General features: G+C 36.4%; 3 protein-coding genes across 4 annotated transcripts in view; 1 reads left to right on the forward strand and 2 right to left on the reverse strand.

Moving 5' to 3' along the window:
* Positions 1-336: 336 nt before the first annotated feature.
* Positions 337-2510, reverse strand: LOC100177193. Its single transcript, XM_002128400.3, has 2 exons — positions 1270-2510; positions 337-840 (listed from the first exon to the last, which is right to left on the reverse strand). The coding sequence occupies exons 1-2, from the start codon at positions 1912-1914 to the stop codon at positions 439-441; spliced, it is 1047 nt and encodes a 348-aa protein (XP_002128436.1). The 5' UTR covers positions 1915-2510; the 3' UTR covers positions 337-438.
* A 2456-nt stretch (positions 2511-4966) lies between these two features.
* LOC100179535 (vacuolar protein sorting-associated protein 26B) lies at positions 4967-10229 on the reverse strand. Its single transcript, XM_002128292.5, has 7 exons — positions 10054-10229; positions 9201-9355; positions 8497-8653; positions 8080-8244; positions 6949-7124; positions 6408-6550; positions 4967-5786 (listed from the first exon to the last, which is right to left on the reverse strand). The coding sequence occupies exons 1-7, from the start codon at positions 10116-10118 to the stop codon at positions 5700-5702; spliced, it is 948 nt and encodes a 315-aa protein (XP_002128328.1). The 5' UTR covers positions 10119-10229; the 3' UTR covers positions 4967-5699.
* A 126-nt stretch (positions 10230-10355) lies between these two features.
* Positions 10356-13803, forward strand: part of LOC100181849 (betaine--homocysteine S-methyltransferase 1-like) — a 3897-nt gene continuing 449 nt past the window's right edge. The window contains exons 1-7 of one of the 2 annotated variants that reach the window (XM_002128172.5): positions 10371-11287; positions 11356-11547; positions 11626-11788; positions 12108-12281; positions 12340-12470; positions 12556-12650; positions 12767-12966. In XM_002128172.5, coding sequence (XP_002128208.1) covers positions 11018-11287; positions 11356-11547; positions 11626-11788; positions 12108-12281; positions 12340-12470; positions 12556-12650; positions 12767-12863 — 1122 coding nt within the window. In that variant the 5' untranslated portion in view covers positions 10371-11017 and the 3' untranslated portion in view covers positions 12864-12966. Of the gene's footprint in view, positions 11288-11355; positions 11548-11625; positions 11789-12107; positions 12282-12339; positions 12471-12555; positions 12651-12766; positions 12967-13803 lie in introns of those variants that run through there. The other variant, XM_026833756.1, reaches the window with a different exon arrangement.

Consider the following 13803-nt stretch of genomic DNA (forward strand, 5'->3'; position numbering starts at 1 on the left):
ACAATTAACAACGGACCATGAGAGTCGTGAGAATACAGTTTTATAATTCTTTGAATGTTCTTTGTTTGCAACCAAATTTTTTGGGGCAAGGCAACCAGCAGATAAAATTTTGGTGTTATGTCACCTGTAAAGAGTTGTGAAGATGATATAGGCAACGAAAATGCGAACATCGCAACATACAGTATATCGTATAACGTTATACGTAGCCATATATAGGCAGTGTGCGTTATCCAGATATTCAACAACTAATAAATACCGTACTTTGTTTATTGTTTAAAAATAATGCTGATTTCTTGAGTTTTCTTGAACAAGCGCCTATCAAAACAAAACCAAAAATGCAACGAAAACTATAATTTAATCAAGAAAAGCGCAACGAAAACAATAACAAGGACAGCATACTGCGACGGCTCGCCGTAAAAACAAATAAATTGTGTTTCGTCAAATGTGCGAAACTGTTAACTGGTGTGCAATCTCTTTCGGAATTAAGGACGCCTCCTTTTTATGTACACACCCACAACGTAGAGGCAAGAGTCGATTGCTAAAGTCCGAAAACGACATGATCGTCGAGGTTACGTTTATAACCGTATTGAAAGCGTAGCATATTGGAATAAAACTAAACGAAACGGACGGGTGATCGTTTGCAGATAAAATCAAAAACCCAATGTCGGTAAGGACGCACACAGAACCACTGATGCAAAGTCTCGTGATGACAGAATCCAGTCTTCCTTTGTTCTGGCCAGTCCTCCGGGAGTGGACATGCTTGACGACCGGATAGAGGATCGGGAGTAAGAGGACAACTTGGAAGAGCGCAATGATGAAGAATATAATTGGAGCGAAGATCTGTGAAAATAAAATCGCGTTTTAAACAAAATAAAATTGTGTTTCGTTAAAAAAAAGTTTTGTTAAATCCTGTTTTTGAATTTAATAAATGTTCGTTAAATTTATATGCTGGCGTTTATTCACTGCGGAGCGACTGAACATAATTTATTAAAAAGGTCATTATATTTATAGGAAGGGTCAATAGGTCACAAACCAACCTATAATCAGCTATGTGAACATACTTTATAAAGCAAAGCAGTGGGTTTTTATAGGTGTCTGCAAAATAAGAAATTAACAAACAAAAAAACGTAGAAATTTCGATATTTTTTACGCGATTTCTTTGTGCATGTTATTGCACGTGCGAGGCAGCATGTCTGTTGGGTAACGGCGCACATATAATCGGTTTAGCGAAAATCTTAAACTGCATAAGCTGCTGCGGCATTTACTTACGTTTAGGAATCCTGATGGCTTGCCAGTTACGCACTTGCCCTTCACTGATAAGATAGGAATAGAAGACATTGTCATAATTTGGATCAATGCAAACATTAAGATTCCACCGAGCAGCGCGTTGCTGAGAAGGTTGATAGTTCGCGAGGTTGCGCAGGCTGTTGGACGCTTACGATAAAACGCCCTTTGCCTAAGCCAGAGAATCGTATATATCACAGCTCTGTTGATTGTGCCCACCGTGACATTTGTGGCGGAGTAAGCCGTACAAAAAGTGGCGGACCCGGTTACGTAGACTTCGACCAGAAACCAGCATGATTCAAATAAAAGCAGAGAAGTCGCTACCACACATAAAGCGTTCACTCTGTGCAGGTGCGGAGCCACTTTGTCTTTCTTCTTACGCACCGTATAAATAATGGTGGCGATAAGCAAGTAACAAGATATAACTATCAGTGTGTGCACTGCAATAGTGTCGAATAATGGAACATGTCGAGGCTGTATCACTGTCCCGTTATTAGTCACGTTAGAAGAATCCGGCGTTGTCGTCACAATAGGTAGCCTTGATAAAATCCCTTCTTGCAAAGTGCTTGCTTGTGGTTGTACAGAAAGACTCAATTGTGTTGTATTGTACTGTCGTGTTGACTGGTTCATGTCTGGTCGTTTCCATTACACCTTCGCCTATACACTTGGTCTGAATTACAGACAAGAGTCTACAAAGTCTACATAAAACAAAACAAAAATCAACGCCTTTGCAACGCTTTTCTTAATGCAATTAAACCAAAGGTTAACTCGTTCTACTGCTTTTTAAACCGACACACAAACTGCTAAACTTAGTTTATTAATGCAAATAAATCAAATGTTAACTCGTTGTAATACTTTTTACACTGACATATGAACTGCGAACTCAAGCTAAATTGCATTCACGCTTCCGAGTATATGAACTTAACCCTTGCGTAGCCGAATCGTTTTCGATTTGTATACCGGCAAACTACTGTAGGCTACAGTCGAGAAACGTCAACGGAAATAGACAAGCATTTGTATTTTTGTAACTTGTCGGGGATCGAATCGTTTATTTGTCCGTCAAGTGTAATTGTTTAAATACGGGATAGTTTCCCTTGAGCCAACAGTCAGTTTGTTTTTCTTGCAATTTCAATGAACTGACACAACGGCAGTGACCTTAGTGGTCATTTTTTTACCGGAAAATTCTATTACTACACCTACCAAATTCTTACGCAATTTCTCTTTTGTAGTTATGTATAAATTGCTACTTCTGGGTCTAGACTATCTGCATTCAATTAAATTGTATAGTAAGGTGGGGAAAGATGGGACACTTTTTTATTTCATTTGCCCGTCGCATTTGGTACAGTAAGCAAAAAACATTCTAATAAATATAGATCCGTATTCTTATGACTCCCATAGACCGCTGTTAATTGTTTAAATCACGATCAAAATATGCAAATATTATACGCTAAAGGTGTCCCATCTTTCCCCACTCTACTATATGATATTATTGGTCCTAATGACAACCGTTATAAACTAATGGATTCTATAAAACTAAAGCTATATATATCTGTCCTAACTCGCATGTCGCCTATATTCTTACAAATTGGATAAAGATAAAAACATCTGATTGCAAAGATACGACAAGCGTTGAGACATATACGCCAACATAATTTACACCCGCAGGTGAAATTTATAATAATTGGCCTTTGTTCAAGAACTTACGCGCTTGTCTCAACAGAATTTTAACCCTGAAGCAAGATTAAGTATTTTTTTTGCCGCCAAACAATATAATACTTCATTGTTTGGATTTTATGTGCTAAAGGCGTCCCTTCTTCCCCTATTCTACTTTATATATACGACTCTATATTGTTCACTACAAGTTTTATTTTATTGCAGAAAACTAAATAACTAATAAATGCCAGCACATTTACAACTAACAAAAGCTACAGTTATAAATCTATATACTATTCAAGTACAACCAAAATTCTAAACAGTAAATAACTAAAACAAAAGTCACAATGATGTACATAAAGCATCAGTACAATATCAAATCGGTTGTGTTTGTGCTAAAACAAAGTGAACAGCCTTATTGTAGTTCTATAGTGTAACTCGCACACACGTGAGTTTTAGGAACAAATCGAACAGGACTTAAAACTGTTTATAAACTTAAGGAAGTTGATATTAATATTACAATTCGCGTATTAGGGGATCTGAAGTGTTTAGACTCGAGATTTCTCTGTGTTTGGTTCCTGGCCATCCTCTTCTAAAACACTGGAGTTGTTGGATGGTGAAAACGGCATAAGACGTTCAGAGTAATCAGCAAACGAACACAGCATAGCTGCCACATTGACAGTTGAGTTAAAGTGAAAGACGATTGGTCCAAAACTAAATCCCACGTTCTTTGGTTGAATTATCGCTACTGTCAAAAATGCAAGGTCGGTAAAAACGCAGAGTGTTGTGCAAACGCTGAGACGAACTGCAACCGTCGTCAAGTTGGAAGTTTGCCCGATCTTATTCCGCATGATATGGCGGACAATTGGGCGGAGGACGAGGCCAAGCAGAATCAGTTGAACAACTACGAAGAGCATAAATACGAACGGGACTAAAACTGTCGAGAACTCCGGCCCTTTTCTTGTTATGCACCCTACGGGAGACGTGTCAACAATGTTAAGCATTAAAACCCCAACCTGTAAGATTGGCAGCACGATGATTCCTGTAAGTACTGCGTTGCCGAAGTACACCATACACTGACTTTTAGGATTCTTGTAAAAGCTCCTTTGTCGTACCCAAAGTACACAGTATGTTAGTGACTTGTTGATTGTGGCAAGAATTAGCACGATTACGTAGTACGCATAACAGAGCTGTAAGGTCGGAGAACTGACACGCATTTCAACTTCGAAAAACAACGACTGGACCAGAAGCATAACTGCACAGGCGCTGCATAATCTGTTTGTCCCTTTCAAGGCACTGAGCGACGGCTGCTTCCATTGGTAAGCAAAGGAGGCTACTGTTAAGTATAAACTGAGCACGATTAGTGCAACCACCATCATGTCCTCGGACGCTCTTAGAACTTTTCCTTGAGCCACATTAAGTTCAGTCGCACTCGACACGTCACTGGTAAGCAGAAAATTTGTCATTGTTGTAATGTTGCCGGAGATTTCCATGTTGTTAAAATGCGCCTACAATGTAGGAGCTAACTGGTTGAATGCAGGTCTGATGGCTAAAATGGCGCACGGTTAAACCTAATGCATTGTCAATTACCATGCAGTTTACTGCATCAGTATGTTTACGAAATCTTAATTTGTTTTTAATTACCTCGAAGTGTTTGATTCTGTACACAATGCATTATTAATTCAATTATAGCTCAAACAGAATACAATTAATACAGTAGAGTGGGGGAAGGCGGGACACCTTTAGCACCTAAATCCAAATACCGCGTTTTAAACAATTAACAACGGTCTATGGTAGACGTAAGGATACGGTTTTATATTTGTTTAAATTATCTTTTTTTACCACCAAATGTGACGAGAAAATAGAATGATAAAGTGTCCCATCTCCCCCCACCTTACTTTAAACAAACATACCTTGGGCTTAAACTGTAGGTGTGTTTTGGTGGGTGTATTCTCTTTACAAGACATTGTGCGAAAACCACTAATCCGAAAGTGGGCATGACGTACGGCCAGATATAATAAAGCGAAAATAACCGGCAATCGTTTATTGTTGTTCGGGAATCGACGAAAGGCCAGCAACCGACGCGTTGGGCGTTTATTCGCCGCACGGGTATAACACAGATACATTAATTACAACACAACTCGAATCAACATTGCACACTGCGATAAGAAACACATTGTTCGTAAATGACCGTTCAATTAGAACCGCAGATTACAGGACCGAGCAAAATATGCTCGGTTTAAGGGAAAGCCGTTGAAATATCGCGTAATTAGGTAGGAATTTAATTTTGTTTTTTCTGGTATTTCGGTGGAATATATTGTATATATGTTATGAATCTGAATCGACTGGATTTTTTGATTGGATGAATTCTTACGCATTATGAGAGTTAGGTAAATAGTATGAATCGCTAATTACCGAAAATGATAAATAAATCAGCAACTTAAAGTAACGGTCTGCATTTTAAAACCGGGTGAACAAAATTGCTCTTATATCACGAACCGAATAGATGATTTTAGATGGTGGTATGAGTTGTGGTGAAATCGTTAACACCTCTGTTTTAAGTCGAAGAATCAAGGAAATCACACGCCTGATTCGAGTATAGATATCGGTCGATTCGTGGCTTAATAGAGGATAGATGGGTTTATATGAAAATGGTTATGAAGTGAAAAGGGTGGGTTGTCTGTACGTCGTTTCTGCTATTGTTGTTTCTTCAATGTTTGAGCAAGTTGGTCGTTTGCCCGCAAGTTCAAATCAAGGGTAAGTTACGCGCCGAACCGTTGGGTGGATTCTTCAATCGCGCTGTTTATTTGCCGACGCGGGACGTCTCCTTTCCTCCATAAGATAATTTCCTATTGAAAGAAGGTGGATGTATACATTTGTAGTAGTGTGGGGGAAGGTGGGACACCTTTAGCACATAACGTCGTGATTTAAACAATTAACAACGGTCTATGGGAGTCGTGAGGATACGGTTTTATAATTCTTTAGCTCATGACCTAAACATAACTGCATCTTAACCTTTTCCTAGGACAACATATATATTAATACAACGCAGCTTAGGTGATTTTATTTTAACAGACATATGACAAAAGTACAAAATCAATCCTTTTTAAATAAAGTACAAAATCAGTCAAGCCTTTTAAAGAAATATATTAAGCGACACTCTACCAAGTGAAAGAGCTACCCATTATTGTGTCTCAGCTCAGGGATTAGAAATCACTGCTTCAAAAGTGAACAGTATACAATATTTGTAATATACTATATGTAATACATTGGAAATCATTTATTGGTAAAGTATTATAGAATCCAAACCTGGGGTGGCATGATAGACAGGCCTACCCTAAAATTTTCTGTTAACGTTAGCATCAAAATTCGTTTAAAAGAATGCACATCTAACTATCCCTGCCTTCCCTGCATTTTAAAAAGTTTGGCGCCTATTTAAGCTACACAATTAACATATGAGTGACAAATACCTGTTGTTTGAAATATCTTCTGTCTTCCTCATCAATTAAAACCAGGTTAAGAAAATATTTGACTGAAAACTTCCGATTGATGTCCCGCATCGATGGAGTAAGGTTATAACCTCCGAGGAAGAGACGGATCGGAATTGATTCTCCTGAAAGAGGAAAAAGATTAGCCCTTAGAGCATCATCAAAAATAGAAAACTTCAATATTTTTAACAGCGTTTTTTTTTTTTTACTTTTTTTGTTAAGAAGTTTCTTAGTTGAATAGCATTTTGAACTTGCAATAATTATACAAAAATTTATAACTGACGTTTTATTACAAATGTTCTATTTATTGATACAGAACAAGGGCGTAACGGTGCACAGTTATATTTCCAGCAAACAATAAGCATGAGCATGACCAAACCTATTACACCCGCAAAAGTTCTGAGAAAAGGTGTATAAAACAAAGCACCCGTGTTATTATAATCATGACTGTTGTTTTCCAGCCACGCGAGGATAACAAATTAGTCATTCTTTCATTCAAAACAGCAAATAACTTAAAAGTAACCTTTAACAGGCGCCCCGTCCATGATTTCAAACTTTGCAACGGTATCATCATCATGGTAGACACTTGGACCAGTGCCGGTGGTCTCTCTCTTTATAACATGCATCTCCATATGTTTGATCTTTACTCGCACAAGAAGGAAGTATATCTTGCCTATGATAGCATCCTTGAGGTGATACCTGGAATCAAGGGTTGTAGGATTTAATTTTGGTGACTGGTAAGACATATTTAGATACTGGAAATTTTATCTGATACCAAAACAAAAAGGTGAGTATAAAAGAAACTTTTTTTTTCAGATTAACTATGATAGTAAAAATTTATGTTTTATTATTTGGTAAATTTTTATGTGCAATAAATTACTTTTACGGAATACATTGGTCGTAGTGACTCCCAAGTTCCTACAGTAACCACAACCAAGAAGTAAACAATGTATATTTCCTTTTGTAGCCAATCAATAATATTCAAGTCAAGTCAATACAAATTCGAACATTTGAAAAGTAAATTGGGAGGAACAAAATATAACTTATTATATTGGACAATGAACCTATGTTACAAGTTTACAAAAAAACAGTACTGCTAAGTGATAACTGCATTAATATTCATTTACCAAAAAGAATGATGCATTAAGCAATAAAACAGAAATTTGAAAGGAAAGGTTTTTAATTTTAAATTCTTTTAAATGAGCAATAAAAATATTTACACTTGTGACTTGTATGAATAATTCATTGATATTGGAAACAAAGTAGTTCAATGATGAGGTTGTAGAACTAATTTCAAACTAATGTCAACAAATTCTAGCCTACAACTATGGAATGCCTTGTATTGACATAATTAATTGGCAGAGCAGTTTAACTGACAACATAAATTATGACTCTAAGTGGTAATGTAAGACACTTTTGTGTTGTAAATTACAGATTTTATTTTATTGTCTATTGATAATATCTTTCTTGGGGTAATAGACCAACTCTGGCCTATATTTGGGGAGCCCAATGGGCCATGGTGTGGAAAAATAAAACCCACAGAATAGAATATTTATAATATATATGTATTAAATAACAATCTTTTTAATGCAGATATGAAAGACATGTAATCTCTAAATCACTAACACTTAATTACCAAAATTTAAAAACTTACTTTTGTTTGTTGTATTCGAATTCAATATGAAGACAATCTTCAATTCCAACTTCCATCTTAATACTTGTGTTTGTATCAGGGTAAGTACTCAGTGTGTGGACGACAAATTCAAGTTCTTTGTTAAGATCTGTAAGTCTTCTACCCACCGTTACTTTCAGGGAATACCTGGTTGGATCAAACATATTAACATATTAATTTAGACAGCCATTAAAGCAATAACAATTTTAATACATAGGTTTATATATAGGGAAGAGCTTAATATAGCTCAAAAACAAACGTTTTTTTTAAAGTATGTATACAGAAAACAGCTAAGTAATAATTTTTCTGCCTGAGTCTTACATTTGGAACGAAATAAGATTCAAAATTATACAACAGAGAGCGCTAACAGCCTACAAAAACCGGCCAAAAATGTCCCACCTGAGTCTCACATTTGAACCGAAATAAGATTCATACGGTTTCTCTACATGAGGAAATTCGAAAGCATAAACCTTGCTTTGGTTAAGAATACCAGGACTAGCAAGCTGTTTGGTGAGCGTGGCAAAGTCGTGTTGGTTAGCACGGTCGTATAATATTTCTGTTCAAATAAAATCAACCATTTATCAATGCTTTAATAGAAGTAATGACTTTTGGCATGCAATTAATATACAGCATGTGATTGTATTTCAAACAGCTTATATAATAGTGCAAATATTGTAAACTGATTTAATCCAATCAGTGGTAAAAAATAAACACATTTGTCAAAAAGTCAAACTTTTTAAAATGCAGGGGAGGCAGGGATAGTTAACGAACATATCTTGGAAAAACATATTTTGTTCCAATGTTTATAGATTAATGTGCAAAAGTTCCAGTGAACCCTACCATGGCGGGTTTGGTGCATATGAATACAGCATGAATATTTATGCAGCTGTAAAGATCTGGTGCTACAAAAATATAACAGACAAATATTAAGTCTAACCAATTGTATAACAAAAAATATATATTGTCAGTCTTTTATTCAAACAGAAATTATATAGCAGCAATGCTAAATGGCGAAATGTTTTAAATACAAAAAATCAAACACATGAATATTTATATAAGGTACTTAAACACACTCAAGATTTTTAAATGCTACATCTACCAACCTATCTGTCCTATTAGTTCTATTTTGATTCCTTTGTGTTCTAGTTTACCACCAGGTTTCAATGAGATACTGACAGCACCAGAAACCGTTTCACCATCATAATATACAGAAAGTTCTTCGGATTTATTTTCTGATATTTTGTGTTCCACTTTTTTCCTATGGAAGTATAAGTTGAGAACTTGTACGCAAATCTTGGCGCTAGTGAAGGATCCTCCCCTTTCTTTATCTGACCAGTGACCACTACACATAACTACTTACCCATATAACCACAAATATGCTCTAACCCCTACCTTTAACACCCACCAGCCCATAATGTAACACACCAGAGAATTCTTCACTAATACCCAGTTATCAAATATAATATGCCTGTTTATTTTTGTGGAAATGTTCAAAACATTGCGATAACACTAGAATTTAAGGTTAACTAACTTAACAATATTTTATTAACAAAAGTGTTGTTTAGGTGCAGCGTCAGGCAGACGGCCATTCTATAAAATGACTCAAAACTTTCCGACCAAGAAATAGCAACTAACAGGAATAAAAACTAAAAAACATTGTTCATACACATAACATTTACTTTAGCCACAAAACCCAAAAGTCTTGTTGTTTAAGCAGGGCTGCTACATATTTACTTTTAACTTAAAAACATTATTATTATATTTGCCACAAGTACTTGTTACATGTATAACTTGCGTTGTAGTTGTAAGACTTGATTTGGATTTATATACATACAAAGTAAAACAAATAAAATATTATATATATATATTACATGAAATTGTAACAATAACCAGTTTTTATTTTCATAATTTGGACAGAATATGAACGAAAAAACCACATTGACAAAATATAAGAACCTTTTATCTGCTCCGTCCAGAAGTATTTCGATTTCAGCACCCGAGCCGAACCCGAAAAAGTTCATTTTAACTTGATGACTCCTAATGTTGTTGAAAAATTAACCGTTAATGAACTTTCATTTAAACTTCAGTCATTACTAGCGTAAGCGCAAAAGTCACAGTTTTCTGAGAAAAACAACAGTGTGTGGGTGAGAATATATTAACTTAAATAATTTAAAATTTCTTCCGCAAAACATTCACGTGACTGAAATTCAGTGCGTATTTATTAGTCAGCAAAATAAAATTTGCAAGTACTACTTCCGCTCGATGGTGCCTTTCCCGTCCACAGTCTGCTTAGAGAAATCGCATAAATATGCCAGACTCTATCGTGTGGGATAAATTCGACGCGTGTCCATGCTAAAATGTGTATATTTACGGATTTAATTAATAATAATGTACATAAAAGGTGTCGTCAAGAGTATGAAACAGCCACAAGACTGTTTTTTTTCGGAATCGAAACACGTACAAAACAGATTGCAGTCGCGCTTCAGTAGATATCACGTCTAGACAACAGCGGCTTACGCGATCAAAACAAACACAGCACAACGAAACATAGTTGAGGAAGCTGAGGAACGGTGCTAAGTTATTTTGATCTTATAGCATTATTTTAACCCTAAAGTTATTCATTAACTTTGCACTGTTCTTTTTTGCAAACAGAAAACAATTTCTGCAAACTGATTCTTGAGGCGATATAGTGGTAGAGTCTTCTTTCAGCTTGTTGGTAGTTCAATTTGTTTCCATGCACACGGGAATTCTATCTTGCGGTAAAACGAGTGGTATTTGAGGTTTAATACCAGTACGAAGTTCAGCAAATAAGGAGTGCTTGCAATTCTAAGATTTTAACTGGACAATTTTGATTTTATGTAACAAAACCTACGCTTGCAAAGTATAGTGTAAAAGCAAACGTTGGTCCTGGCTACAAAAAATGACTGAAACGTCAGGGATATTGCAGAAACTATCTAAAGGACCTGTGGTTGGGGATGGTAGCGTTCTTTTAACTTTGGAAAAACGAGGATACTGTAGGGCAGGCGCGTGGACACCTGAAGCTGTGATTAAATATCCAGAAGCTGTTCGTCAGTTACTCAGAGAATTCGTGCGAGCTGGAGCCGATGCCATTCAGGCCCCATGTTTTAACTTTACCGAAGGAAGCTGGAAAACCAATAAGCAGAATGAAAGAAAACAGCAGCAATACTCAGTAAGTTATACATAGCTTAGTGCGTTTTAGTTTGTTCTAGGTAAACACTTTAAAATTCTACTTCGCAGGTCGAGGAGATAAACAAAGCTGCTTGCATTATGGCGAAAGAAGTGGCGTCGGAGGGTGGCGCACTCGTGTACGCTTCGATTGGGCCTGTTTCTTCGTTTGTAAGAGGGGAGAATGAAAAAGAAACGAAACAGAGCTTCGAAAAGTTACTGAAACTTTACTTAAAACACAAAGTCGATTACTTTGTTGCAGAAGTGAGTAAGTGGTTGGTACAATAATTTCCGCTGCTGTAACTGTAACCCATGGGTCTGATGATACAATTTTATTTTTAGTATTTTGCCCATATTGAAGAACTCGAAATTTGTGTCGAAGTTTTGAAACGAGGGAATTTGCCAGTAGCTTGCACGATGAGAATTGGACCAACTGGCGATTTAAACGGTGTTTCTGTCGAGGAATGTGCAATAAGAATGGCGAAAACCGGAGCAGATATAATTGGTAAGTTTTAATTAATAATATGACAATATCATACCTGGATTTCTAAAAGAATTTTTAGAAGTACCAGTAACTTCAGTTTTCAAAGCTTTTTGATGTGCTGGGTTTTAAGTATCTTACATTTACCGTATAACCGATCGCATCTGTTAACCTTAAAATATTTATCGAGCGCATTCTGACGCGTTTTCTGGTTAAAATGCAGTCCTGATCAATCGGCAAAACTGTCAAGTATATACTAACTAATTATCAAGGTTTCTAGTTACTTTACAAACTAAACTTCTAGTTAATAATTTCATGTTGTGAAATCATTTCTCGATTGCAGGAATCAACTGTTTGTATGATCCAGTGGTTGCTTTAAAAACCATGCAACGTATTAAATCAGCTGTGGATAAAGCGGGGTTATCACCATATCTCATGTGCCAACCTCTGGGCTGGATGTGCCCTGAAGTAGAACATCATAAGATGGGACATTTGGCATTGCACGAATTTCCGTTCGGTACGTGAAAGCTAAATTGTTTTTTTCTGTATTAATAATATTTAAATGTTTTAAACAGCCTTAGATTCTCGCTCGGTTAATCGTTTCGAATTTGGCCAGTTTGCTCGGAAAGCGTTTGAACTTGGAGTGAAATACATTGGAGGATGCTGTGGTACGGAACCTCACCATATTCGCGCCATCGCCCAAGAAGTATGCATTAATTTTTACTCTGCTGATCGCCGTTTCTATTCGGTCGATGAGTTTAATTGGATATCTTTTAAATTTTTAATTTTAGCTCCAGCCCGAACGTGGAATTGATCCTCCTGTAAACGACATGTGTCCTCAGTTGGGTTTCTTTGCAGACGCCAGCTTATCCAACTACAAGAAAAAGTAAATTGTGATTTGCCCATTTAAAATGTTCGTTATCATTGAATATTACCATCACATGTTTGCAGCATAAACCGTGTACGATTGCGTCTGTCAATTTTTAACGCCAGATATTGTAGGTCAGAAGCGGATTATTGGAAGAAGTTGGTTCCGGGAACAGGCAGAATGTTTGGGCCACCATGTGTGGAAATTGACGAGGATTGCGAAAGAGTTTAATATCTCCGCCAGATCATTTGGTGCCAAATACAATTATTTTCTACCTGAAATGATAAAAAGAAGAATAAATGTGAAATACAAGAAAGCTGCGCGATAAAACGAGCAAACGTCTTTTTGTGTTTTTTATTTGGGTTTAAAAATGTAAAACAGTGTTCAAGGAGTATACTGCGATCCAACGCTAAACATTCTGGAGAAATCCGACACTGTATTCATATTAAATCAATACACGTTGGATTTTACTTCACTCTGTTTGGAACATAACCAGAGTGGAAAGTCAGTTTAAAACTGACGTGAAACAAGTTTTAACAATTGGTGTTTGATTATTAGTTAGCATTCACCAACCAGAAGCCTACTGTAAGCATAGTACACTGTTAGTGTACTATGCTTACAGTAAGTTATGGGTTCCAGAAGCCTACTGTATGGGTAAAGTCACGTGACCAAAGTCGGCCAACCAAAACGCACGAACAAACGTGAGTTTATGCTGCGGAAATCCCCTAAACCGATAAATACATGAGTGAGCAGTTGTTGAACTTTGGACTAAAACGTTATCTGTATTTGCAGTGTCTTTTAGTACCGAGTGATTTACAATAAACACGTATTGTCTAGTAATTTATATTCATTCAATATGGGTAACATTGCATTGTAGATTGTAATATATTAAGCTAAAAATATATGGGCTTAAAAAGGTAAAAAGGTAACTAGATGCATGATATGGATAGCGTTATGAAATGTAGTAGGCGGCTGTGGGCTTATATATTTATATTTGTCAATGGCTTTGTATGTTTTATTTTTAATACCTTCATTTTGTTTATTTCAGAACGTACAGGTAACAATCATGTCAGATTCGGACGATGATCATCCGTTTACAAAGTATGGGAATGCATTGAAAGAGCTGGAAGATGCAACATCTAAACCATCCTCGATACCTATCCATGAACAA

This window comes from Ciona intestinalis, chromosome 3, assembly GCF_000224145.3.
Source record: "Ciona intestinalis chromosome 3, KH, whole genome shotgun sequence".
NCBI classification, from domain to species: domain Eukaryota; kingdom Metazoa; phylum Chordata; class Ascidiacea; order Phlebobranchia; family Cionidae; genus Ciona; species Ciona intestinalis.